The 27,697-nt window shown below is 43.1% G+C and overlaps 1 protein-coding gene across 7 annotated transcripts in view; it reads left to right on the forward strand.

Annotated features, from left to right (window-relative positions):
- The window catches only part of LOC310648236 (zinc finger MYND domain-containing protein 11-like), a gene marked incomplete at its 5' end in the record, with an annotated part of 204,714 nt that overhangs the window by 56,720 nt on the left and 120,297 nt on the right, over window positions 1-27,697 (forward strand). For 4 of the 7 annotated variants that reach the window (XM_083375978.1, XM_083375979.1, XM_083375981.1 and 1 more), the window contains one exon: window positions 20,386-20,547. The exons of the other annotated variants lie outside the window; for them this stretch is intronic. In XM_083375978.1, coding sequence (XP_083232104.1) covers window positions 20,386-20,547 — 162 coding nt within the window. The remainder of the gene's footprint in view (window positions 1-20,385; window positions 20,548-27,697) is intronic. 7 annotated transcript variants of the gene reach the window in all.

Consider the following 27,697-nt stretch of genomic DNA (forward strand, 5'->3'; position numbering starts at 1 on the left):
GCACAAGGTATTGGACGTAGATGATTCACAGCTGGATCTATTCAGGGACACTAAGAGCAGGAGGCAATCCAGCAGAGTAGAAAAGAGAAAGGCCATGAGGCAACTCGGTGAGAGGAGAAGTCAATGAGAAGCCACGCCTTGGGACTGCTGATAAAAGGGGAAGGTGTGGGAGGTGCTGGTTGCTGAAGGCAACCGTTTGAAGATCTCCTGCTAGAGTCCTGGTCTGTTATTCCTGTTTAACACTTGTTTGAACTTTTGACTTCTTTGTAAATAAATTTGGTTGGGTTTTTCCAGCCTGTTGACTATAAAAAGGGGTTGTCCCTGACATTCAAACAGGGCCGGTCGTAGGCTGGAACAGAACATTTGCCACCAAGTACTAAGTCATGTTTTGCAAAGGGGTCAACTCCTTATTTCACTCATTAAAATACAAATCTATAACTTTTTTGAAGTGTGTTTTTCTGTATTTTTTGTTGTTATTCTGTCTCTCACTGTTAAAATAAACCTACCATTAAAATTGTAGACTGATCATTTCTTTGTCAGTGGCCAAATGTACAAAATCAGCAGGGGATCAAATACATTTTCCCTCATTGTACTTCAATGATCAAAGAGGGTGTTTCACTAGCAATATTACTGCCCCCAATCCATAAGCATGGGACAGAAAAATGATAAAATGTGCCACCGTCATGAGGTGAGGTGATGCAGGTGGGGTGTGTGTGTGTGTGTGTGGACCTAGTACCCACGCCAACCCCACCTCACCACATCCCTTGCCTCGTCTCATGGTGGCACTGGCCTGCTGGACGCGCCAGGGCTAGCAGATGGTTGCCATGAGCCGTGGTGAGGTTGTCGGCGGGGTGGGGGTGGCCTGGCTGTGGGGCCCTGAGGGGTGTGGGTGCGGGGCACGTGGGGCAGCTCCACCCCCCCATCATCTGTCTCACTTCACGGTGGTGGCAGCAGCTTGCCAGACGCACCACGCGGCCGCCTGCCCCATTGCAGCCATGGTCAAGCAGATGGTGGAATGCAGTGGGCCAGGCCGGTGGTAGCAGCTCTCCCACTCACCTGCGCTGCATGGGGTTCACAGCCCCAGAGTGCACCGGCCAAGGGGACAGTGGGCTACAGCTGCTGCTGGACACTGTCGGCCCCTGTGCGCTTGCTCCCTCCTGTGTGCACGCTGACGGTGTCTCAAGTTCATTGGTTTACATACGATACCTCTCGTCCAAAGGCACCTGCTTGGGTACGGTATGTACAAATACTTAATTATAATTTATTTTATCATTTATTTTAAGTATTAATGTTAATAATATTTATTTACATTTAATTATATATTATTATTTTATAATTCAATACATCTGTAGTGTGTTGCAACAGATGTCTGGCTGACTATCTTAACTGGGGCTTATTTTTGGCATAGGGCTTATATTACAAGCACCCTGAAAAATCATGCTAGGGCTTATTTTCTGATTGAGACTTATTTTTGGGAAAACATGGTATGTTTTGACTTCACACTGTTCAGGTGGGCTTATCATCAGTAAATATCATTCAGCAAGTAATTATTTTAACAAAACTCTGTGTCCAGTCTATTCAACCTAATGAATAGGATCAGTTTTGGTGTGTCAGTTGAACAGAAGAGTTCAGACTTTCTCAGGGACTGCACCATACCAGAAATAACTAGATCCAGTTTATGAGAATTTGAAGTTACTATTTTGTATTTAATAGATTTTATTTATCAGTTATAAGAAAAAATATGACAACACACCTAAATACACTTAAAAAACCCTCACACATGACTCCTCCCCCAATGGCTGCTATAGGGTGACAGTTTTCTTTCTCTTACCCATGATCTGCTGTGTTTGCTGCCAGAGCTGTTTTTTTGGCAGCCTTGATGGGGGCACTTAGGAAAGACCCGAGATAACGTTTGGACAGCTGTGGACCCACCCAGGAGGAGGAATCTTGAAGATTGCAACTCCCTGTGAGGGAGTAGCTGAAAAGTCAAGGGCCTTTTACACCTCTTCCTATTTGTAAGCAATACGGGGCTTTTAACTTTCACTTTCTGAACTTTTGCTTTTGCTTTTTATTTTTAAATGTTAATTGACTGGTTGAATGCTGATTTATTTCAAACCCTGCTGGATTCTTTCTGTTTTTCTTTCTTTTTTCCTTCTTTGATTTATTTTACTGTTCTCATTAATTTCTGCCTTCCGTATGGAAACATGCATGTGACTTTGCATTTGTACTTTATTAAGTTGCAAAAACATTTTGGATCAAGTGGCCAGAAAATATCTTCACTGTCTTTTTCACTCCCTCCCTGCTCCCTCCCTGCTTTGAGCCAACAACAGATCATATTGCAGAGAGAAGGAGGAGGCTAACACCCAAGGGGGAAAACAGATTCTGGCTAACAAGATGCAATCCTTAGCTGATTCTTTTTCAAAAAGGTTTGATGAATGTGATGCCTCACGCAGAGATGTCATTGCTGGTTCCACGTGAGACAGCCAGAATAAACTCAATGAATGGGATAAAACAAATTACTTTATTCACAGGCATCCTATGTCAATAACTCACGGTTACAGCAAAGGCTCTTTCGGAATGTAAGGTTGTAATCTGGACCCATCTCATTAGGTAAAAGAATGATGAACTTTCCATGCTGTGCAAAGTTACATGTTGAAATGGAGCTTGATATCCCCAGCCAACATGGCTAGGGTTCATCCAGAGAGATAATACAAAGACAAAGGCAGGAGGTCCTGCCATAAACTATAGACCGGTTCTATGAAGCCCTACAGCACCTTATAGAACTAACACCAAAAATGATGTCCTTATCATCATGGGGGATTGGAATGCTAAAGTAGGAAGGCAAAAGAAAACCGGAATAACAGGCAAGTTTGGCCTTGGAGTACAAAATGAAGCAGGGCACAGGCTGACAGAATTTTGTCAAGAGAATATGTTGGTCATAGCAAACACTCTTTTCCAACAACCCAAGAGACAGCTCTACACATGGACATAACCAGACGGTCAACACAGAAATCAGATTGACTATATGCTCTGCAGCCAAAGATGGAGAAGCTCTATACAGTCAGTAAAAACAAGACCAGGAGCTGACTGTGGCTCAGACCATGAGCTTCTCATTGCAAAGTTTAGGCTTAAACTGAAGAAAGTAGGGAAAAGCACTAGGCCACTCAGGTATGAATGAAATCATATTCCTGTTGAATATACAGTAGAGGTGACAAATAGATTTAAGGAATTAGATCTGATAGACAGAGTGCCTGAAGAACTATGGACAGAGGTTCGCAACATTGTACAACAGGTAGCAACCAAAACCATCCCAAAGAAAAAGAAATGCAAGAAAGCAAAATGGTTGTCTGAGGAAGCTTTGCAAATAGCTGAGGAAAGGAGGGAAGCAAAAGGCAAGGGAGAAAAAGAAAGATATGCCCAATTGAATGCAGAATTCCAGAGAATAGCTAGAAGAGATAAGAATGCCTTCTTAAATGAACAGTGCAAAGTAATAGAAGAAAACAATAGAATAGGGAGGACCAGAGATCTTTTCAAGAAAATTGGAGAGATGAAGGGAACGTTTAATGCAAAAATGGGCATGATAAAGGACCAAAATGGCAGGGACCTAACAGAGGCAGAAGAGATTAAGAAGAGGTGGCAAAATTACACAGAAGAACTATACAAGAATGAGCTTAATGTCCCTGATAATCACAATGAGGTGGTCACTGACCTCTAGCCAGACATCCTAGAATGTGAAGTGAAGTGGGCCTTAGGAAAGCTGAACAACAACAAAGCTAGTGGAAGTGACAGTATTCCAGCTGAGCTATTCAAAATCTTAAAAGACGATGCATACATTCCAATTCCAAAGAAAGGCAGTGCCAAAGAATGTTCAAACTATCGCACCATTGCACTCATTTCTCATGCTAGTAAAGTTATGCTTAAAATCCTACAAGCTAGACTCCAGCAGTATGTGGATCGAGAACTACCAGAAGTACAGGCAGGATTTCGAAGAGGCAGAGGAACTAGAGATCAAATTGCCAACAAACGCTGGATCATGGAGAAAGCTAGAGAGTTCCAGAAAAACATCTACTTCTGCTTCATTGACTATGCTAAAGCCTTTGATTGTGTGGATCATAACAAACTGTGGCAAGTTCTTAAAGAGATGGGCGTACCAGACCATCTTATTTGTCTCTTGAGAAACCTATATGTGGGCCAAGAAGCAACAGTGAGAACTGGACACGGAACCACTGATTGGTTCAAAATTGGGAAAGGAGTCCGGCAAGGCTGTATACTGTCGCCCTGCCTATTTAACTTATATGCAGAGCAGATCATGAGAAAGGCAGGGCTAGATGAATCAAAAGTTGGAATTAAGGTTGCCGGAAGAAATATCAACAACCTAAGATATGCAGATGATACTACTCTAATGGCAGAAAGTGAAGAGGAACTAAAGAGCCTCTTGTTGCGGGTAAAGGAGAGTGCAAAAGTTGGGTTGAAACTTAACATTAAAAAAACCAAGATCATGGCATCCGACCCTCTCAATTCCTGGCAAATAGATGGGGAAGAAAGGGAGGTAGTGACAGATTTTATTTTCCTGGGCTCCAAGATGACTGCAGATGGGGACTGTAGCCAAGAAATTAAAAGACGCTTGCTCCTCGGGAGGAAAGCCATGGCAAATCTAGACAGCACACTAAAAAGCAGAGACATCACCCTGTCAACAAAAGTGCGTATAGTCAAGGCTATGGTCTTCCCAGTTGCAATGTATGGCAGTGAAAGTTGGACCATAAAAAAGGCTGAGCGCCAAAGAATTGAGGCCTTTGAACTCTGGTGCTGGAGAAGACTCCTGCGAGTCCCTTGGACTGCAAGGCGATCAAATTGGTCAGTCCTAGAGGAGATCAACCCTGACTGCTCTTTAGAAGGCCAGATCCTAAAGCTAAAACTCAAATACTTTGGCCACCTAATGAGAAGGAAGGAGTCACTGGAGAAGAGCCTAATGCTGGGAAAGATTGAGGGCAAGAGAAGAAGGGGACAACAGAGAATGAGGTGGCTTGATGGAGTCACTGAAGCAGTAGGCGTGAGCTTAAATGGACTCCAGAAGATGGTAGAGGACAGGAAGGCCTGGAGGAACGTTGTCCATAGGGTCGCGATGGGTCGGACTTGACTTCGCAGCTAACAACAACAACAAGTATAAGAAAACAAACTTGGATATTTCATCCAGGACCAATTAAGTTTAATATTTGGGAAGATTAGGGACTGAAGTTGATTATAATAGCTTGTTAACAGAGGGTTTTGGAATTTCAACTTTGTCTTTCTCCTATTACTGTTCACAAGTTTTATTACTTTTATATTCTTACATAATATGTTCATTATTATTGTATTTTCTGTAAACTACTTTGTGATTAATATAGTTTACCAATGACAGGCTAACAATTTGTAAGTAGATTTAGTAGTTTAACAGTTTAAATTTCTTTTGGCCTGTTTTGCAAGGGGTGGGAAACGAAAATTGTTGTAATATACCAATCAGCATTCAATTAGGGAGCATGTTATGTGTACATGTGTTGTTGTTTTTTAACACACTTTTTTGTTAATGTCTTTTTTGTTGTGTTTTTGTTGCTTTTTAAAAATATTTTGGTGTTTTGTATTTTAAACTTTTTCAATAAACTAATTTTTTTGCAAAAAAACCCATCACAAACAATTTTTTAAAAATGTTTGAACTTAAATAAAAAGTAGATGCAGTTGGAGTTAAAAATCCTTAGATGCAACACAGCAAGAAGGCCAGCTATCAGTAATATATGAATGATTTCACATTGGAGAATGTTAACTGCTTATTTAATTTATTTAGTTAACCAATCCTCATGTGGCTATCCTAGTGAAAATAACTGGAGCAGCAAAAGATCTGGTAGTTACCTTTTATAACAGTTGGGGAAAGTGGCAAGAAGGTGACAAGCAACAGGGAGAAAGCAGAACTATTTAACTCGTTTTTTGCATCTGTCTTTACACAAAGGGAAAAAACAGTCCAACCTACCAAAACCAGTGCCATAAAAAACAGAATAGAAACACAAGTTAAGATAGGCAAGAAAATGGTAAGTGAGCACCTGTCCAGCCTAGACGAGTTCAAATCACCAGGACCAGATGGATTACACCCCAAGGTTTTCAAGGAACTGGCAGACATGATCTCAGAACCACTGAACTATATTTTTCAAAGATCCTGGAGCACTGGGGAACTACCAGAGGACTGGAAGAGAGCTGATGTAGTTCCCATCTTCAAAAAAGGGAAAAAAATAGATCCAGGAAACTACAGACCTATCAGCCTGACCTCAGTACCTGGGAAGATTCTGGAAAAGATAATCAAACAACAAATCAGCGAACACCTTGATGTGAACAAAGTTATCACTAAAAGCCAACATGGGTTTGTCAAAAACAGATCATGCCAGACAAATCTTATTGCATTCTTTGACCAATTGACAAAACTAGTGGACCAGAGCAATGCTGTAGATATAATTTACTTGGACTTCAGTAAGGCATTTGATAAAGTAGATCACAACCTACTACTTGATAAGATAGAAAAATGTGGGTTAGATAGCATCACCACCAGATGGATTCATAGCTGGCTGACAGACCGTACTCAGTGTGTGGTCCTCAATGGAACTGCATCTACATGGAAGGAAGTGTGTAGTGGGGTGCCCCAGGGCTCTGTTCTGGGCCCAGTGCTCTTCAACATCTTCATCAACGATTTGGATGAGGGGATAGATGGGGAACTCATCAAATTTGCAGACGACACCAAGCTGGCAGGAATAGCCAATACTCCAGAAGACAGTTACAACAATTAACCAGTGGAACAACCTGCCTCCAGAAGTGGAGAATGCTCCAACACTGGAAGTTTTTAAGAAGAGACTAGACAGCCATTTGTCTGGTTTCATATGAAAGATATGAATAGAATTATGCTAAAACCTTTTATTTTGAAATTGGTTCTTTTCCGTGAATTAATTTTCTTCTCTGGATAATCAAATTTGCATAAAGAAGAAAAGAGTACAGCATGAGAAAGTTAATGAAAATTAACATTCTGGTAGCCTTTGGTAAATAATAGAACAAAAAATTAAAATATCCATGTTCTCTTTTTCCTGAAATATACTTTGACTAAAAAGCTTAAGTTCTATAGTTTGAATATATCTTGCAAGGAAATAGTTCACAAACAGAAGTCAGCATGATAGGGAAGATGAACCATAAACACAAAGCTTTCACTGTGTCCCTGCACAACAGATACAGTGCGCTTTCTGACCTTAATAGGGACATTAAGGAAACAGGTAAAGCTATCTGTGATAATAAATCAAATAAGCAGGGGATCGTGGTCCAAGATGAAAAACTTGTTTTCGACAGGGAGAAGTGCGAATCTGGTATTACTCACCAGTCATGCAAGAACAGAAAGGCATCCAAAAAGGCATCCTTCTGGTTGGTGATTCAATTATAAGGGATGTAAATTTAGGAAAGGACACAGAGGTTTCGAAAGAGGTCAGGTGTCTTCCAGGTGCTACTGCCAGTAGGGACAAGAAGCGTATTTCTAAAATAATCAAGAATGCAAGCAAGGACTGTGATGTGGAGGCTATTGTACATTTTGGCACTAACGATCTGTTCCAAAAAGATGTACTCTCTGTGCAGAATGATTTCCAGAGCTTGGAGCAGGAACTTAGCAGAACAGGCTGTAGGCTTACTTTTTCAGAGGTTTTACCAGTGTATAAGGAGCAAAATGGAAAAGGCCAACGTATAGCAGAATTTAATATGTGGCTAAAGGACTGGTGTAAAGGAGAAGGCTTTGGTTATATTAGTCATGATGTCTGTAGCTGGTCCAATGAAAAAAATGTACAAAAGAGATGGTCTGCATCCATCCAAGAAAGGGACTGAGTTACTTGGCAATAAATTCATAGCTTTTCTGGAGGAACATTTAAACTAAACAACGGGGACAGTGAGTTAATTGATACAGAACATCACTGTCCCCGGCGATCTAAGAAAATAGGGGGAGTCAGGCATCACACAAGTTATGTAGCAAGTAAACACAGGGTCAGTCATAAAGGACTCAAATGTCTATACACCAATGCACAGAGTATGAGCAGTAAGCAGGGTGAACTAGAAATTCAGGTAAATGAGGGCGGATATGATATCGTTGCCATTACGGAAACATGGTGGGATGAAACCCACAAATGGAACACACAGCTAGAGGGATTTTGTTGTGATTCAGGGTCAGCCTGTGGGTTCGGCAGTTGGGTTGGACGACTCAGAGGAGGAGGAGGGGGGTGTTGAAGAGCTTGCTGAGGGGATTGGACAGCTTGATGAGAGCCCCCAGCAAGGCCCCTCTCATCTGGTCACGATGCAGACCCAGCTGTGTGAGCCTGACAGCGTGGATGAAGATGACCCACAGCTGGCCCTGTTCAAGGACGCCCGATGCAGGAGGCAGTCAGTCAGGAGTAAACAGAGGAAGGCAATGGGGCACCTCGGAAGGAGGCACAGAGAGGCCACGCCCTGAACTGTATTTAAGGGGAATGTGTGGGAGGGCTGGTTTGCTGAAGGCAACCGCTTGGATTGTTCCTGCTTCTTAGCTCGTGTTTTATGGTTGGTGTCTTGTCTTGCTCTGTTTTATGTGAATAAATTTGGCAGGCGTAATTCCAGCCTCTTGCCGTTTGTAAAGGGGTTGTCCCTGCCTTTTCTGCAGGGCCGGTAGCAGGCTGGTACAGAACAGATTTAAACTATTTAAAAGAAACAGACTAAACAAAAGAGGAGGTGGAGTTGCTCTATATATAAGAAATAACTTTATCTCTACAGAAATAGAGCACAAAAATGATGCATTTGGGTCAATATTAAAGGGGAAAAATGACATTGCCATAGGTGTATACTATAGGCCGCCCAACCAAGCAGAGGAAATAGATGAACTTTTTGCTAGTCAGCTAACTAAGGTATGTAGGAAGCACATCACAATAGTAATGGGGGACTCTAATTACCCTGATATCAACTGGGAGACAAACTCTGCACCAAGTGGAAGATCAAACAGATTCCTGACAAACCTAGCAGACAACTTTCTCTCCCAAAAAGTAGAGAAGGGAACTAGGGGATTAGCCATATTGGATTTAATTCTCACTAACAGAGATGAAATGATAGAAAGTGTCAAAGCCACAGGAACCTTGGGGGGAAGTGATCATGCAATATTGGAATTCAACATTGTGGAAGCACAAGCAATAGAACACAGCCAAACTAGACTCTTGGACTTTCAAAGAGCTAATTTCAAAAAACTGAGAGAGACCTTGGGAAGAATTCCATGGATGAGAATCCTAAAGGGGAAAACAACTCAAGAAGCTTGGGAAATTTTGAAAAGTGAGATAATAAAGGCCCAGTCCAGAACAATACCAACAAAGAAGAAAAATAACAGCTCTCAAAAGAAACCATCATGGCTGCATAAAGAACTCTGATAAATTGAAAGATAAAAAGGACAAGTATAAGAAGTGGAAAGAGGGGCACATAACTAAGGCAGAATATCAGCAAATAGCCCGTGCCTGCAAAGATGAAGTGAGGGAAGATAAGGCTCAAAATGAACTAAGGCTTGCGACCAAAGTCAAAAATAACAAAAAAAAGCTTCTTTAAACATATAAAAAACAAGAAAAAAGTAAAGGAAATGATTGGTCCATTAGTGGGTGAAAGTGGCAAGAAGGTGACAAGCAACAGGGAGAAAGCAGAACTATTTAACTCGTTTTTTGCATCTGTCTTTACACAAAGGGAAAAAACAGTCCAACCTACCAAAACCAGTGCCATAAAAAACAGAATAGAAACGCAAGTTAAGATAGGCAAGAAAATGGTAAGTGAGCACCTGTCCAGCCTAGACGAGTTCAAATCACCAGGACCAGATGGATTACACCCCAAGGTTCTCAAGGAACTGGCAGATGTGATCTCAGAACCACTGAACTATATTTTTCAAAGATCCTGGAGCACTGGGGAACTACCAGAGGACTGGAAGAGAGCTGATGTAGTTCCCATCTTCAAAAACGGGAAAAAATAGATCCAGGAAACTACAGACCTATCAGCCTGACCTCGATACCTGGGAAGATTCTGGAAAAGATAATCAAACAACAAATCAGCAAACACCTTGATGCAAACAAAGTCATCACTAAAAGTCAACGTGGGTTTGTCAAAAACAGATCATGCCAGACAAATCTTATTGCATTCTTTGATAAACTGACAAAATTAGTGGACCAGAAGAATACCGCGGATATAATTTACTTGGACTTCAGTAAGGCATTTGATAAAGTAGATCACAACCTACTACTTGATAAGATAGAAAAATGTGGGTTACATAGCATCACCACCAGATGGATCCATAGCTGGCTGACAGGCCGTACTCAGCGTGTGGTCCTCAATGGAACTGCATCTACATGGAATGAAGTGTGTAGTGGGGCACCACAGGGCTCTGTTCTGGGCTCAGTGCTCTTCAACATCTTCATCAACGATTTGGATGAGGGGATAGATGAGGAACTCATCAAATTTGCAGACGACACCAAGCTGGCAGGAATAGCCAATACTCTAGAAGATAGGCTTAAAATACAGGAGGATCTGGACAGACTCGAACACTGGGCGCTATCTAACAAAATGAAATTCAATGGTGAAAAAAGTAAGGTTCTACATTTAGGCAGGAAAAACCAAATGCACAGGTATAGTATAGGTGGTACCTTGCTCGATAGTAGTAACTGTGAGAGAGATCTCGGAGTCCTAGTGGACAATCACTTCAATATGAGCCAGCAGTGTGTTGCAGCTGCCAAAAAGCCAACACAGTGCTAGGCTGCATTAACAGAGGGATAGAATCAAGATCACGTGAAGTACTAATACCACTTTACAATGCCTTGGTAAGGCCACACCTGGAATACTGCATCCAGTTTTGGTCACCACGATGTTGAGACTCTAGAAAGGGTACAGAGAAGAGCAACAAAGATGATTGGGGGACTGGAGGCTAAAACATACAGGGAACGGTTGCTGGAATTGGGTATGTGTAGTTTAACAAAGAGAAGGGTGAGAGGTGACATGATAGCATTGCTCCAATATCTCAGGGGCTGCCACAAAGAAGAGGGAGCCAAGCTATTCTCCAAACCACCTGAAAGCAGGACAAGAAGCAATGGATGGAAACTAGTCAAGGAGGGAACCAACCTAGAACTAAGGAGAAACTTCCTTACAGTTAGAACAATTAACCAGTGCAACAACCTGCCTCCAGATGTGGTGAATGCTCCAACACTGGAAGTTTTTAAGAAGAGACTGGACAGCCATTTGCCTGAAATGGTATAGGGTTTCCTGCCTTAGCAGGGGGTTGGACTAGATGACCTCCAAGGTGCCTTCCAAATAATAATAATAATAATAATAGTAATAATAATAATAATAATAATAATAATAATAATAATAATAATAATAATAATAATAATAATAATAAAAAGTCCAGTTTACAAATTATGAGTTCTGTGTAGCTATTACATCATCAAACGTATAATCGTGCTTAATATTTTTCTATGCCTATGTATCAAAGTAAAAATAGATAAGGAAGTAGTGAGGATTCACACACAACATATCTCTCTAGGAATGGAACCTACATTGCCTCAAAGTATGAACAAAAAATTGAGTACCAAGTACAGGTGAAACTCGAAAAATTAGAATATCGTGCAAAAGTATATTTATTTCAGTAATGCAACTTAAAAGGGGAAACTAATATATGTGATAGACTCATTACATGCAAAGCAAGATAGTTCAAGCCGTGATTTGTCATAATTGTGATGATTATGGCTTACAGCTCATGAAAACCCCAAATCTACAATCTCAGAAAATTAGAATATTACATGCAATCAATAAAACAAGGAGTGTACATAGAACAATATCGGACCTCTGAAAAGTATAAGCATGCATATGTACTCAGTACTTGGTTTGGGCCCCTTTTGCAGCAATTACTGCCTCAATGCGACGTGGCATGGAAGCTATCAGCCTGTAGCACTGCTGAGGTGTTATGGAAGACCAGAATGCTTCAATAGCGGCCTTCAGCTCTTCTGCATTGTTCGGTCTCATGTCTCTCATTTTTCTCTTGGCAATGCCGCATAGATTCTCTGTCGGGTTCAGGTCAGGCGAGTTTGCTGGCCAATCAAGCACAGTAATCCCACGGTCATTGAACCAGGTTTTGGTGCTTTTGGCAGTGTGGGCAGGTGCCAGGTCCTGCTGGAAAATGAAGTCAGCATGCCCATAAAGCTCGTCTGTGGAAGGAAGCATGAAGTGCTCCAAAATCTCCTGGTAGACGGCTGCGTTGACCCTGGAGTTAATGAAGCACAGTGGACCATCACCAGCAGATGACATGGCTCCCCAAATCAACACAGACTCTGGAAACTTCACACTGGACTTCAAGCATCTTGCAGTGTGTGCCTCTCCATTCTTCCTCCAGACTCTGGGTCCTTGGTTTCCAAATGAGATGCAAAAGTTGCTCTCATCAGAAAAGATGACTTTGGACCACTGAGCAATAGACCAGGTCTGTTTTTCTTTAGCCCAGGTAAGATGCTTCTTTTTTTAAAAAAAATTTTAATTAAATTTTTATTAAATATTTACAGACACATACACACTAAGTATATACATTTCAAATTAAGAAAGAGAAGAAAAAGGACAAGCAAGCACTTAACAAACATACATATAAACTAACTGGGGATTAAGGTCCCCTGTACATAATTACATCCCGGTAAATCTTAAATCTTATTTAACGTTGTCTATTTTGACTATTAAATATTGTCATAAAGATTACTATGAAGTGTCATATTAACTATTCTAGGTTTGTTCTATTTTTTAACCAATCATACCATCGTTCCCAGTTGGTGTAATACATAGATTCTTGTTTCTGTTTTAACATTTAAGTTAGTTTATCCATTTCAGCACAATTCAGAATCTTATTAATTAACATTTGGTCCGTTGGAATATTTATATCCTTCCACTGTTGAGCGAAGGTTATTCTCGCTGCTGTTGTAACATGTACAAAGAGATACCAATCTTGTCTATTAATTAGTTTTGGCTTTATACCCAGTAGGTAAGAGTCTGGAAGCAGAGGGAAGGTGACACCAGTTATTTGTTTTAACCAGTTTTGGACCTTCTCCCAATATTTCTTACTCTGAGGGCAAGTCCACCACTGGTGAAAAAAAGTACCCTTGGCCAGTCTACATTTCCAGCACTTATCAGAGGCATCTGGAAACATTTTGGCTATTCTAGCTGGCGGCAAATACCATCTATAAATCATTTTAAAATAGTTCTCTTTGAATGCCGAAGATAATGTTATTTTCATCGTTCTGGACCATATTGTCTGCCATTCCTCTAGTTGGATCGACCTCCCTATGTTTCTCCCCCAGGCTATCATTGTATCTTTCACGATGTCATCATCTATATATCTAGCTAGGAGGAGATTGTACATTCCAGAAATAAATTTTAGTCCAGGGCCTTCCAAACTTTTATCGAGGGGTTGACTAGTTTGGGAGATGCCATATTCCTGTTTATCCTTAGAAAACCTGGTTTGGATTTGAATGTATGACCACCAGTCTATATCTATACCTTGTATCTGTAATTGTTCTCTAGATTTCAGATTCCCTTCTTCATCCACCAAAATCTTGTAGGACCAGTTTCTTTTCAGGTTGTGAACAGTCGGCTGGGTTGTTATCTCCAATGGGACCACCCATTTGGGAATCTTGGTATACATTCGTTTTTTAACTTTTTGCCAAATTCTGATCAAAATTCTCCTGATGTAGTGGTTAGTAAAGTACTTGGATGGAGTTTTTTGATATGACCATAAAGTTGAGTGCCATCCTTGGTTAAGGTCAAAGCCTTCAATAGTTAATATATGTTTCCTCGACAGGGATACCCAATCTTTAATCCAGAGGAGTGCAGAGGCTTGATAGTATAACTCCCAGTTTGGAAGTCCCAAGCCCCCCCTTGTTTTGTGTTCCTGGAACATTTTCCCCTTTATTTGTGGTTTTTTACCCCGCCAAACAAATTTCCCTATTGCTTGATCCAATTTCCTAAAAAAATTGTTGTCTAAGTTTACAGGGGCCGTTTGAAATAAAAAAAATCCAACGTGGGAGGATATGTGCCTTGATTGCGGCAATTCTGCCCAAAAAAGATAATTGAATATTTTTCCACCTGTCAAGGTCTTGTAGTGTATTGGCAAATAATTTATTATAATTAAGTTCTTTAATATTGGAACATTTATTGGTTAATTCGATTCCCAAGTACTTTACTTTTTTAGCAAATTTTAACCCCATAATTCCTTCTATTTCTTTTTTCTTTACATCAGTTAAGTTTTTGGACAACATTTTGGTTTTTCCTCTATTTATTTTCAGTCCTGCCACCTCACCATATTGTTCAATCTTTTTTACTAAATTTGGCCCAGAGACTAGGGGGTCCTCTAACACAAACACCAAATCGTCGGCAAAAGCCTGAAGTTTATATTCTTCTCCTCTAATTTTGAGGCCCCTAATAGTCTCATCTTGTCTAACTGTATCAAGAAGTGGTTCCAGAGCCAAAACAAACAATAATGGGGAAAGAGGACAACCTTGTCTGGTGCCCTTGAAAATTCCAAATTCTCCAGACATCGCTCCATTAAAAAGCAGCCTAGCCGACTGTTCAGAATATATTGTTTGAATTGCATTCATAAATTTAGGGCCAAATTCCATTACTTTTAATTGATGCATAATAAATTTCCAATTAACTCTGTCAAAAGCTTTTTGTGCGTCTACAAATATCATCGCCATGGGCCTGTCTGAAAATTTCTGGTAATACTCCAATACATTTAAAATTATTCGCACATTATCATTAAGATGTCTATAGGGTAAAAAACCATTTTGGTCCTGGTGAATAAAGTGGGAAAGAAATATTTTAAGTCTTCCTGCCAATATGGTCGTAAAAATTTTGTAGTCTACATTCAATAACGAAATTGTTCTGTAATTTTGGATCAGCGTCAAATCCGAATCAGGTTTAGGAATTAAGGAGATATGAGCCTCTCTCCAAGATTCAGGCATTTTTGCATTACCCCTTAATAGTCAAATGGGCAGGACCCCCCCAAAAAAGGGCGAGGTGGTCTATGAGACCAGATTTAATGAGAGATGAGGAATTTCTCAAAAGTACAAAAAAGGAATTAGAATTTTTTTTATAGAAAACAAAAGAGAGGACACCTCTCTGCAAAATATTTGGGACACAGCTAAGGCAGTAGTGAGAGGGCTCGCTATAAAACATTCGGCCTATAGTTGGAAACAAGAAAGATTAAAAAGAGTTGAGCTATTTTCAAAATTATCAAAAATAGAGGAGGCGCTGCAATTAGATCCCCAAAATTCCCAGCATAAAGAAAAAAAAGATTTGATTAAACATGAGATTCTTTTGATTGATCAAAAAGAGCTGGCAGATAAAATTAAGAGGAGTAGGCAGAGGTACTTTGAACACGCTAATAAACCGGGGAAGTGGTTAAGTTACAGATTAAGAAAGGAACAAAGAGCAAAAAGGATAGACTATCTACAAGATCAGGATGGTAACCTGGTGATTAATAAGGAACAAAAACTAAAAATTGCACAAGAATTTTATAGACTACTTTACAGTGAGGAAGAATGTCCACAAAGTAAGTTAGAACAATATTTTCAGAATTATCGCCCCCAACCGATCTGGGATTCTTTTAGACAACTTCTGAATAAGGAAATAACTATGGATGAAGTTGAGGAAGCTATTAAAAACAAACAGGGGGGGGGGGGGGAAACTCCAGGCCCAGATGGCCTGCCTTGTGAATTTTATAAGGAATTCATTGACCTGCTAGGTCCTCAATTAAGGGATATATTTAATAACATTTTAACTGATGCAAAAAAGCCCAGGTAAGACGCTTCTGACGTTGTTTGTTGTTCAGGAGCGGCTTGACAAGAGGAATACGACATTTGAAGCCCATGTCACCGCCCTGTTCACCGCCCTGAGTCCTTCGGGAGAAGGGCGGTATATAAATAAAATTAAATAAATAAATAAATAAAATGTCCAGGATCTGTCTATGTGTGGTGGCTCTTGATGCACTGACTCCAGCCTCAGTCCACTCCTTGTGAAAGTCCCCAACACTTTTGAATGGCCTTTTCCTGACAATCTTCTCCAGGTTGTGGTCATCCCTGCTGCTTGTGCACCTTTTTCTTCCACACTTTTCCCTTCCACATAACTTTCTATTAATGTGCTTTGATACAGCACTTTGGGAACATCCAACTTCTTTTGCAATTACCTTTTGAGGCTTTCTCTCCTTATGGAGGGTGTCAATGATGGTTTTCTGCACAACTGTCAGGTCAGCAGTCTTCCCCCATGATTGTGATTCCTACTGAACCAGACTGAGAGACCATTTAAAGGCTCAGGAACCCTTTGCAGGTGTTATGGCTTAATTAGCTGGTTAGAGTGGGACACTTGGAGCCTAGCATATTGCACCTTTTCACAATATTCTAATTTACTGAGATTGTAGATTTGGGGTTTTCATGAGTTGTACGCCATAATCATCACAATTATGACAAATCACGGTTTGAACTATCTTGCTTTGCATGTAATGAGTCTATCTCATATATTAGTTTCCCCTTTTAAGTTGCATTACTGAAATAAATGAACTTTTGCACAATATTCTAATTTTTTGAGTTTCACCTGTATAATCAACTGACACCTCCAAATGGGTCTAGTGTTTTTGAAAAACAACATATACCAATATAAACATTTTTCTAGGAAGGGACTTTTTGTAGCTTATATGGTAGTTTTCATTTAATGGAAGAAGTGGAAATTTGGCATTCATGATCATTAAAATGTTTTCCACTATACATCCATAATGGTTTTGGTTTGTGATGGGTTATGTCCTCTGCATTTAAGGACAAATTCTCTCAAAACAATACCAATTAAAATTATAATATGCTTAGTGTCTGTGGAGGCTCAGATTTAAGTTACTGTGTAATTGGAAGAAGATTAAAAGGTTTGATCATTTAAGTTGGACTTAGATTGATTATACATGGGGTGGAGCCTCTGTTTATTTGGTCTAATGGAAAATCTCCCTATTAATATAAAGAAATTGCATTAATAACCCACATATGATTATAAATAAAAGTAAAATAAGTATTTAAAATTACCATCCTAAAGGATTAGTGATTTTGAGGTGCTTTATTTCACAAAGCAGTTTTTACTGTTTTGGGAAGACTCACTCTTTCAACGAATAACAAGAATCTTATGGTTTCTGTACTTATCCTTAAACTTAAAAAATCAAAATGAGCTCAAAACGTTTTGACACCCAAAGCAGTGCAGAACTTGAAAAGGGTATCCAGGGCCTTAGGGGCTACATAAAATTGTTGGTATGTTGATACTTAATAATCCTGTCTTGCCAAAGTACCATATGTGTTGTTTTTGGAGTTACATTAGACTGCTTGACCTACAGTTGGAAAGTGCCTCTAGAACAGGGGTGTCAAACTCAATTTCATTGAGGGCCACATCAGCATTGCGGTTGCCCTCAGGGGCTGGGTGGGTATGGCCTAGGTGGGCATGGCCTACTGGGTGGGCATGGCTAGAGTGCGTATGGCCTACTGGGTGTGCATGGCCAGCTCTACATCATTCGCATCAAGGGTGCCTATGGGGGCCTGGGCAGGAGTGGGACAGATCTGAGGGTCTCTGGCAGAAGGAGGGTCTCTGGGCCAGGGCCAAGGCAGTGGGGGCCGTTCCCTCACTGTTTCCAGGATGGCTTCACGGGCCGCATGAAACCACTTGGTGGGCCGGATCTGGCCCCCGGGCCTTGTGTTTGACATGTCTGCTCTAGAACAATGTTTCTCAACCTTGGCCACTTTAAGACGTGCAGACTTCAACTCCCAGGAGTCTCCAGCCAGCCATAAAGCCATTAAATTGGCCAAGATTGAGAAACATTGCCCTAGAACTTCTATTTAATAATTATTTGTAGCATAAAAGCCTTAGTTACTATCCAGTAAGTAAGTTTTTTTGAGTGAGACTTCACTGAGCATGGTTTCAACTTTTAGTTCAAGTAATGAGAAGAGAAAAGAAACTAAGATGATTAAGGGCTTGGAGAAGAAAACATACGAAGAACGGTTACAGGAACTGGGTATGGCTAGTCTAGAAAAAAGAAGGACTAGGGGTGACATGATAGTAATATTCCAGTATTTGAGGGGCTTCCACAAAGAAGGAGGGATCAACTTATTTTCCAAAGCACCAGAGGGCAGGACAAGAAACAATGGATGGAAACTAATCAAGGAGAGAAGCAACCTGGAATTAAGGAGAAACTTCCTAACAGTGAGGACAATTAACCAGTGGAACAGCTTGCCTTCAGAAGTTGTGGGTGCTTCATCACTGGAGGTTTTTAAGAAGAGACTAGACAGTCACTTGTCTGAAATGGTATAGGTCTCCTGTTTGAGCAGGAAGTTGCACTAGAAGACCTCCAAGGTCCCTTACAGCTTTATTCTGAATTGAATTAATGCACATTATTTATATGTGACAGTAAAAACTAAATTGACAGTAAAAACTAAATGTGTGTGAGCATTAGAAGCTGAAGGGCATCATAATTAATTCTACTCTTTGGAAACATTTATACTAATGGGTATGCTCATTTAGCTAGATTATGCCCAATATGAGGAAAATTAGGAGATCGGTGAGATGGAAAGAGGCAATTTTACTTTTTCTGCATTGTTTTGAGAAATCGTATTTTTAGGCTTCATTTACACAGTTGCAAACATTTGAAGGACCACAGCCCCTGACCAAGACTGAAATTAGGTCAAAATTCCAATATTTGGAGTCACTGAAATCAAATTGCAAAAGGTATGTTTAAAAAATCATGAAGCTGCTTGAACTTGCCTTATTTTAAAGTTGATTTGTGTTTTGTTCTGCTCTGTTTGTACATTCCTGCAAGTTTGCAAACCTTAACTTGTCAGCATTTGTCTTGTGCCATTTAATTTGCAGGAGTGTTCTGTTGTTGCAACAACCTTTGCTTTGGCCTGGTGCTGTTTCCCACAACCTCATGTCTATATTAAAATTATAATTTCCAGAATATTCAACCATCATAACTGAGAGGTTGGGAGCAGATTGTAAGATCAATATAGCTGCAGGCCCCTGAAGGTTGGAAAAGCTGTTTAGTGGGTCAATTCTCATGTATTCTCTGTTCTATTCTAAATTCTCATACAACTCAGCATATTTTAATGAAGAAAAAAAACATATATAAAAATCAAAGCAAAACCAAATGACAAAGTACTTTCAGTTGATCTAGAAGTAGGAAACAGGAAGGACAGCCTTTAGAGTCCTAGCCTCTAGCTAAACATATTTAAAACTGGCCATTATGTATAAGTAATTTCACAAGTGATGCTGGGCATTTTCCTGCTTATGTGACACTTGTGTAGAATGGAGTCCTGTCTGAACTTTGAGGAACAGAGGTTTCTTTCATTTGTGTTCAGCATGCCTTTGCAGATGATCCAGCACTTTGCACATGCTTATAGAAATAAAAGGAGGAGGAACCTCAGGGGTTCAGGGAGGGACAAAGGGAACAAATAATAAAATATGCATTGCTTTGGATTTTTGTCATATTACTCTGACCTCAGCAGCTCTTGCTGCCTTTTTAAAGCTGTTTCTTCTGTCTAGTCAGAGAAGATCCACTGTAGGATCTACTGATAAACTGATGCATTCAGAAGAAATATCACAGCTGCTGTAGACAAATTGGGGTAGAGAATAGCAGTGACAGCTCCTGTTCCTCCTGCTCCAGGCTAAAAAACAAACATGAAATGGAATGAAACCCTGGAAAAAGGGGTACCAATTCCCAAAATTGTTTCTGATGAGCACTTGATGAGGTTTCCTATGTTACTTAGAATTCCACATCTGGAGAGGGATTTTATTTGCCCTTTCAGAAGAAAAAAAGAGACCAAACTCAGGAGAGGACCAGTAGAGTAGCAGATGGTTGAATATCACAATTTATTTTCCTAAAGCAGAGGAAGGAGTTCCACTGCCTTCATTTAAGAAGATAAAGGTAATTGGGGCTTCATTGAAATTCAGAATTTATCTTATACTGTAGTATGTAAGACAAGAAACCATTTGTAGGGGGAGAGGAATTCTTTATCTGAATGGCTGGGAAAGTGTGTTCAAGCTGCTAAAAAGAAACACTCATTCCACGATTTAAACCTCAGCAACTATTAGAAGCTAAAAGCATAGCATTTTTAGTTGCCAGCATGCTTGAGGTTTATGGAGTAAAATTTAAAAGAAAAAATAAAAGGTATAATCCATGAAAAAGGTACCATATTTTAATATGCCTAACCATTTCTAGACTTCAAGAAATATACTTTTTTGTACATGGCTGTTTCAGATATTGACAGACTGTTCTATCAAATTATTTTGTATTTTTTGTAGGACTGGGAAACAGAAACTCATGACTGGTATTGTTTTGAATGCCATTTGCCTGGAGAGGTGTTGATATGTGACCTGTGTTTTCGTGTGTATCATTCCAAGTGTTTATCTGATGAGTTCAGGCTTAGAGACAGCAGTAGTCACTGGCAATGCCCAGTTTGCAGGGTGAGTACCTCTGAGCTTTCATGTGCTGAATAGAGGCTTGGTATTTGTTATTTATAGTTTCAAGAGGTTTCTGGCAAGGAGAAACATCCAGCTTTGCCTATTGCAAGGACAGTCCATATGTTCAATGCAGATGCAGACATCTGGGTGTGCCTGGGCAAGACTGGTGAAATAAAAGCATTTACCCAAAATCCTTGCCTTGAAGCAGTCATTAAAGGTTTTGCTGGATTGGCCTGGGAAAATCTTTCTGTGCCATAACCTGGAGTTTCAGAATTCTCTATGTGAATCCTCAACAGGCTTTGGCCATATCTAAGGAAATACTGTAGTATAGGTGCTTAATTCCCATTCATTTCACTAGCAGGACTACCTTGCCCTCCCTATCTCATCCAAAATGAATCCAAGATGTATTGCCTTGATGGACATAGACCCCACTCTTCCAAGTCCATCCTTTCATAACATCCATAGAACTTGGAACCAGAGTGATGCACCAAGCTTTTGCTTCTTCACTTGCCTGGATGTTAAATCCTCTCTGCATTTGTCCAACCATATCCAAATTCACACCACATTTTTCTTGATTCTTCTCTAATACCAACAAATAGATTGTTATTAAAAATGTAAGCTTCACATGCCTAATTTCTGTCAGGACTCCAGAACATTTGCATTACAATTTAAGGAAAATACACTACACATATAAACAAATGTATTTATTTATAAATGCAATTAATTAAATTCTTAATGACTTTTTCACCAACCTTTAAATAAAATTTTCTCCAGGGTGACTTGCACAACATTAAAATATTTCTTTCTTTATCTCTTTCATATTATATTTTAAGCTACAGATGTTTGCGAAGGTTGTGGGATGAAATTCACCAGAGGCAATTCTATTCAAGTGTTGCACATTAAACTGTCACATACTGCCAACGTTTCTATGGAATTAGGTGCTTTTCATTCAAAATCACCTTTTTTGTGCTCCTTTTAAAAAACACCTTAAGAATTGAATAATGTCTGGATTTCAGTGTGATATAGTTTGTGTAGGGATAGCAGAGGGGAGAGATGAGAATTTTTTTTTATTGAAAAGTTTTACAATACATTTTTGAATACAAAAAACCCCCCTCCTCCAAAAACATGTATGAGAGATCAAGACGCATGACAGTGTAGTAGTTGGCCAAAACTCCATGCAGGCCTTTCTCTTAGTCCATTGTATCCCAACCTTGGTCATTCCCAGGCATATGGGCTTCAAGTCTCAGAATTCTACAGCCAGCATGTGAGCTAAAGTCCATGAACCTGGAAATCACCAAGGTTGGGAAACATCAGAATGGGACAACTCACCACGGTCAGCTCACCACTGCCAACTTGCAGCCTACAAGTCGCCACAAGACAATTCCACATGGACAGCTTGCCATAAGTGGCCAGAGGGAGAGCCAGGTGGGTGGGCAAGCAAGTGGGTAGGCAGAGCACAGAGTGGCAGCAGCCAGGGTTTTCCCATTTTCACACACACCCTGCCACTTCTGCTGCTGCCACCAAGCTACGAGCCAAAGAGGCTGGGGACAGCAGCGGCAGGGGGGTGGCATCTGGGGGCATCCCATTTTCACACACCCTGCTGCTGCCGCCACTGCCACCACGCTGAGCTCTGGGCTGAAGAGGCCAGGGGCAGTGGTGGTGGGCTGTGTGAAAATGGGATGGCTGCTACCACCCTGCCACCCTCCCTGCCCACTGCTGCCGCTGTCCCGGCTTCTTCAGCCTGGAGCTTGGCTCAGTGGCGTGCTGAGTTGGCCATGTGTTGTTCTTCAGTGACTTGGAGGCGGTGAGTGGGCAGAAGTGACTTGGCAGTGGCAAGTTGACTGTGGCGAGTTGTCCTAGACCTGGCAAACACTGTGTTAGTCATTTGGTACCCTGTTCTATACTGGCTAGATGCATCTCCTAATATTGATGGGTAACCCCTGCCTATGCCAGCAGTGAAGCAATGCATATAATCTATAAGGCTTTAGTTAATGGTGGCAAATACCAGTTGCTACTCAGCAGAAGAACAGCTAGTGCAGTCAGATCACCATTCTTTTTTTTTGGCGGGGGGGTGATGTCTCTGAAATTTGTAGGCAAATGGCTTTTGTGAACTCTCCTGTTTAACTGGCAGTACTTAATTCTTAGGGCAAGACTTTACTATCATTGATTCACAAATGCATTTAAGTTGGGAAAAGAATTCAGACCCGGGTCGATAGAGATGCTCTGAACCAGCCAGGCAGCCTCGTCTCTCCAAAAAACTCCCTGAGCAACTGCCCGCTGAACTTTTATTCACCTCCTCTTTCTGAATATCAAATACAACATTACATAAACCCCATCAATCTCAAACAAAAAGGATACATAGTGATAATTGGATACATAGTGAGAACTACTCAGGTGCCTATGAGATCATTACAAAAACAAGATTTTTTTTAATTAATTTTATTTGTATACCGCCCTTCTCCCGAAGGACTCAGGGTGGTGAACAGGGCAATACATGTTAAAAAGACAGAATACAAAAATTAAAAAAGATTAAACAAGTGCCCAGAACTCTTAAATAGATTAAAACGCATTTAAAAGTAATAAAAACCCAACCCCCTCCCATCAGGCCAGGCCAGCTTGTTCAAAAAGATACGTCTTTAGATCACGCCGGAAGGAGCGAAGGTCGGGCGCCATCCGGAGCTCAACCGGAAGACGGTTCCATAAATCCGGCGCGCCCACAGAGAACGCCCTCCCCCTGGGGGCCACCAGTCGGCATTCTTTGACCGGTGGCACCCTGAGGAGACCCTCTCTGTGGGAGCGTATTGGGCAGAGGGAAGTTGATGCCGGCCGCAGGTGCTCCCCAAGGTATTCCGGACCCATGCCATGTAGGGCTTTGTAGGTCAATACCAGCACCTTGAACCTCACCCGGAAGACAACTGGGAGCCAATGCAGCTCACGGAGCAGAGGTGTAACATGGGAGTGTCGGGAGACTCCCAGCACAACTCTCGCGGCTGCATTCTGTACCAGTTGGAGCCTCCGAGTGGTCTTCAAGGGCAGCCCCATGTAGAGAGCGTTGCAGTAGTCTAAACGAGAGGTCACAAGTGCATGAGTGACCGTACGCAGGGCATCCCGGTCTAGATAGGGCCGCAACTGGCGCACTAGGCGAACCTGGGCGAAGGCCCCCCTAGTCACGGCCACTATGTGATCTTCCAAAGTAAGCCGTGAATCTAGGAGGACTCCCAAGTTGCGAGCCCTATCTAAAGGGGGTAATAGCTCACCCCCCATAGAAAGAGATGGGATATTCTGAATATCCCGGGATGCCGGTATGCACAGCCACTCAGTCTTGTCGGGGTTGAGTTGAAGTCTGTTCCTCCCCATCCAGACCCGAACCGCTTCCAGGCAACAGGACATCACGTCGAGGGCATCACTGGGGTGGTTTGGGGTCGAAATAAAAAGCTGGGTATCATCAGCGTACTGATGATGCCCAACTCCAAAACCACGAATGATCTCACCCAGCGGTTTCATGTAGATGTTGAACAGGAGAGGCGAGAGGACCGACCCCTGAGGAACTCCACAAGCGAGAGGCCTCGATGTCGACCTCTGCCCTCTGCCAACACCGACTGCGAACGTCCCAGGAGATAGGAGGAGAACCACTGAAAGACTGTGCCTCCCACTCCCAATCCCCTGAGACGCTGCAGCAGGATACCATGGTCGATGGTATCGAACGCCGCTGAGAGGTCTAATAGGACTAGGACAGAGGAATGTCCCCTGTCCCGGGCCCTCCAGAGATCATTCACCAGAGTGACCAATGCCGTCTCCGTGCTCTGCCCGGGCCTGAAACCCGATTGGTACGGGTCTAGATAATCCGCTTCATCCAGGACCAGAGGGAGCTGATGCGCCATCACACTCTCAACAACCTTCGCAAGAAAGCGAAGGTTGGAGACCGGACGAAAGTTATTTAACACAGCTGGGTCCAAGGCAGGCTTCTTGAGGAGAGGTCTCACCACCGCCTCCTTCAAGACGGCGGGGAAACTACCCTCACTCAAAGAGGCAGATATAACCGCCTGGAACCAGCCTCGTGTCCCCTCCCGAGCCGCATAAACCAGCCAGGAAGGGCACGGGTCCAATAAACATGTGTGTTCTGAACCAGCCCTCTTCTGGCCTTGTAATAAGGCAAACCCCTATTCAGAAAGAAGAGACTGGAGAGCGTCCAAGGCTAAAAGGCATCTGCCAAGATTTATTACGCAGTTAACAAAAACACTAGAGCTTATCTTCTCAAGCGGAAAAGTTGCTTTCAGCAACCAGCCCCTCCCCAAACACTCCTTTTATAGAGAGCTCAGGGCGTGGTCTCCCTGTGCCTCCTCCCGAGGAGTCTCACAGCCTTTCTTTGTTTGTTCCTGCTCGACTGCCTCCTGCGTCGGGCGTCCTTGAACAGGGCCAGCTGTGGGTCATCTTCCTCCGCACTCTCGGGCTCACGCAGCTGAGAAGAGGTCCCCGGCTGAGGGCTCTGCAAAGCCTCCAAACCATCATCAGCCGGTTCGTCTCCCACACGGTCCTCCTCCCCTTCATCTGAGTCATCCGACACATCTGAGCCGGCTGCCGAAACCACAGGCTGGCCCTGAGTCACAACAATGTGGTGGAGCTCAACCTCCCCATAATCCTGTCCACTTCCTCTGGAGTGACAGAATCAAACTCCTCCCAGATAATATCGACAAGACCGCCCGTGTCCTGATCGTCAGACTCTGCCCAGTCGGAGTCCAGACCGGTCCGAATCTGAGCGATTTTGTCCGACAGATGTTGACTAAACATCTAAGGAGGGAGCGGGTCACCCTAAACAGGGCGGCCGGGCAGTTATCTGCGGACGCGATAAGGGTAGCGAAGTGGTTAGACCTTGCCACCCTTATCCCTGCGAGATAAGACCTCATATAGGTTCTTAGTCGCAATCGGTCGGATTCGGATCGGCTGGACCTCCAACAGCTCTCTAGGCCCCGTCTCCGACGCTTCATCTCCCGAAGCTCCACGGAGAACCATGGAGCTCGCTGGGATCTGCGCCGAGTCAGGGGCCGCAAGGGTACAACTCGGTAAAGTGCCTCCGTGGCTGCCCTTTCCCAGGCTTCCACTAAGGCATTCGCCAAGTTGTGAGCAACGGAGGCAGGTGGGGGTCCCAGCGCTGCCTGGAACCTATCAGGGTCCATTAAGCGCCTGGGGCGGTACCATCTAATTGGCTCCACACACCCACGGCGGGGAGTGGCAAAACGGAAGACCAGCCGCAGGAAATGATGATCGGTCCATGACAGGGGCATAACAATTGGGGAGCCCCCACCAAGATCATCTAACCACTGTCCAGATAAGAAAACCAGGTCATGGGTGTGGCCTCCCACATGAGTCGGTCCATGAATTACTTGCATCAGGTCCATGGCCGTCATGGAAGCCATGAACTCCCGAGCTAACTCAGATGATCCTCCCAGGGATGGTAGATTGAAGTCACCCAAAACTATAAGTTTGGGGAACTCAGTCACCAACCCTGAGAGGATGTCGACAAGCTCAGGCAGGGCTGCTGCTGCATGACTAGGCGAAAGGTACACCAGCAGCAAGCCCAACTGTGCCCCAGGACCACATCTCAGAAAGAGAGACTCACACCCGACTATCTGGGGAACGGTGGCCTCCCGCGGACACAAGGTCTCCCTCATAACTACCGCCACTCCCCCGCCCCTACCCTGAGCCCGAGGCCGGTGTAGCACCCGGAAACCTGGTGGGCAAAGATCAACCAGAGGAATACCACCCTCTGGGCCCAGCCAAGTCTCCGTGATGCAAGCCAGGTCCGCATGCTCATCCTCAACCAGTTCCTGGACAAGAGGAGCCTTATTAACAACAGACCTGGCGTTCAAGTACACCAGCCGGAGCTCAGGTGGCTGCACATCCTCACTCCCGGGACCTCGGGGCGAAAACAGAGGGTCGGAGCGCCTCACCACTTGTAAATAGCGGGCATGCCCTCCTGGATATCGATACGGCCCTCTGTTCGTACACCTGCTGCCATTCCCTAACGTCGTGGGAATAGGTAGTCCCACGACTCGCTCCAGAGCTCCGGAGGCAACCGACCCCCGCTCCCCCCCTGCACGATCAATCCTGGACCTGGCCCTCCCCCTTAACCCCTTAAATTTTTTTGCTAAAAAACAGATCAGGGGTCTCTTCCTAACAATAAACTGGAGACCCCAATCCATACCTGACCATCTCTCAGGGTCCCAACAATTGGGCCCGTCATCAAGAGGAAAGGTAACAAAGAAGGCGGGACGCACCGTGGAGGGGGGAGTGCCCCTGAGGGCGTATAAGTCCGTGTCAGAATAACGTAAGCGTGCCATGACTGGCCATGTGAGTTCGGGAAGTGGCAGTCAGATGTTGAAAGATGATGTCATATCAGGAGGAGTATATGAGTCCAAAACCGCCAGTCCAGCACAACTCTCACTTGTGCTGGGTACCCCAGAAACAGACAGCAGTCGATCTCTCACCCCGACCTCGAGGCTGATCTGGGAGGTAGATGGAGACCCCATCCAGGGAGAAAGAACAGATCTCTCACATCCGGAGGGTTGTAGATGAAAAGAAACTGAGCCGCCCTCTCACAGCGACTCTTCACCCCGGGTCCTCCTGAGTCTATGGGGGACAGGAGAAACAGCATACAAGAGTCCAACTCCATATGGGTGATAGGCAAGCCCAGCCCAACTTGGAAGCCGTAACTCCAGGCCATGATTGAAAGCTGCCTCAGATCTCTTAGGGCAGTAGCTCTTGAACCAGCGGGGGGGTAGATAGCAGCAGGTAGCAGATAGGAGCAAGCGAGGAGTCGATAAAAATATCTCAGCTCCTCCAGCAGCATTCACCCATGCCGAAGTTTCTCCAGTTAATCCAGCCATTTGGAGCCGTGTCTCTATCTGCCCCAAAACTGGTCTCTGTTGCCTGGTAGTCCGCAGCAAGAACCGTTGTGGAAGGGCTGCCATGCAGGATTCTGCGCTGGGCAACCCGCAGCATTACCCACGCCGCAACCCGCAGCATTACCCACGCCGCGGCCTTCGCCTGTGCCGCAGTTCCTCCAGTTGTTTCGGCCATTCGGGGCCATGGCTCTATCCGCCCCAAAAACCAGCTGACTTGGGCGTTTTCAAGCCACGGCTCCTCCGGCAGCATT

The sequence above is a fragment of the Vipera ursinii genome (genome assembly GCF_947247035.1).
Source record: "Vipera ursinii genome assembly, chromosome: W".
Lineage (NCBI taxonomy): Eukaryota > Metazoa > Chordata > Lepidosauria > Squamata > Viperidae > Vipera > Vipera ursinii.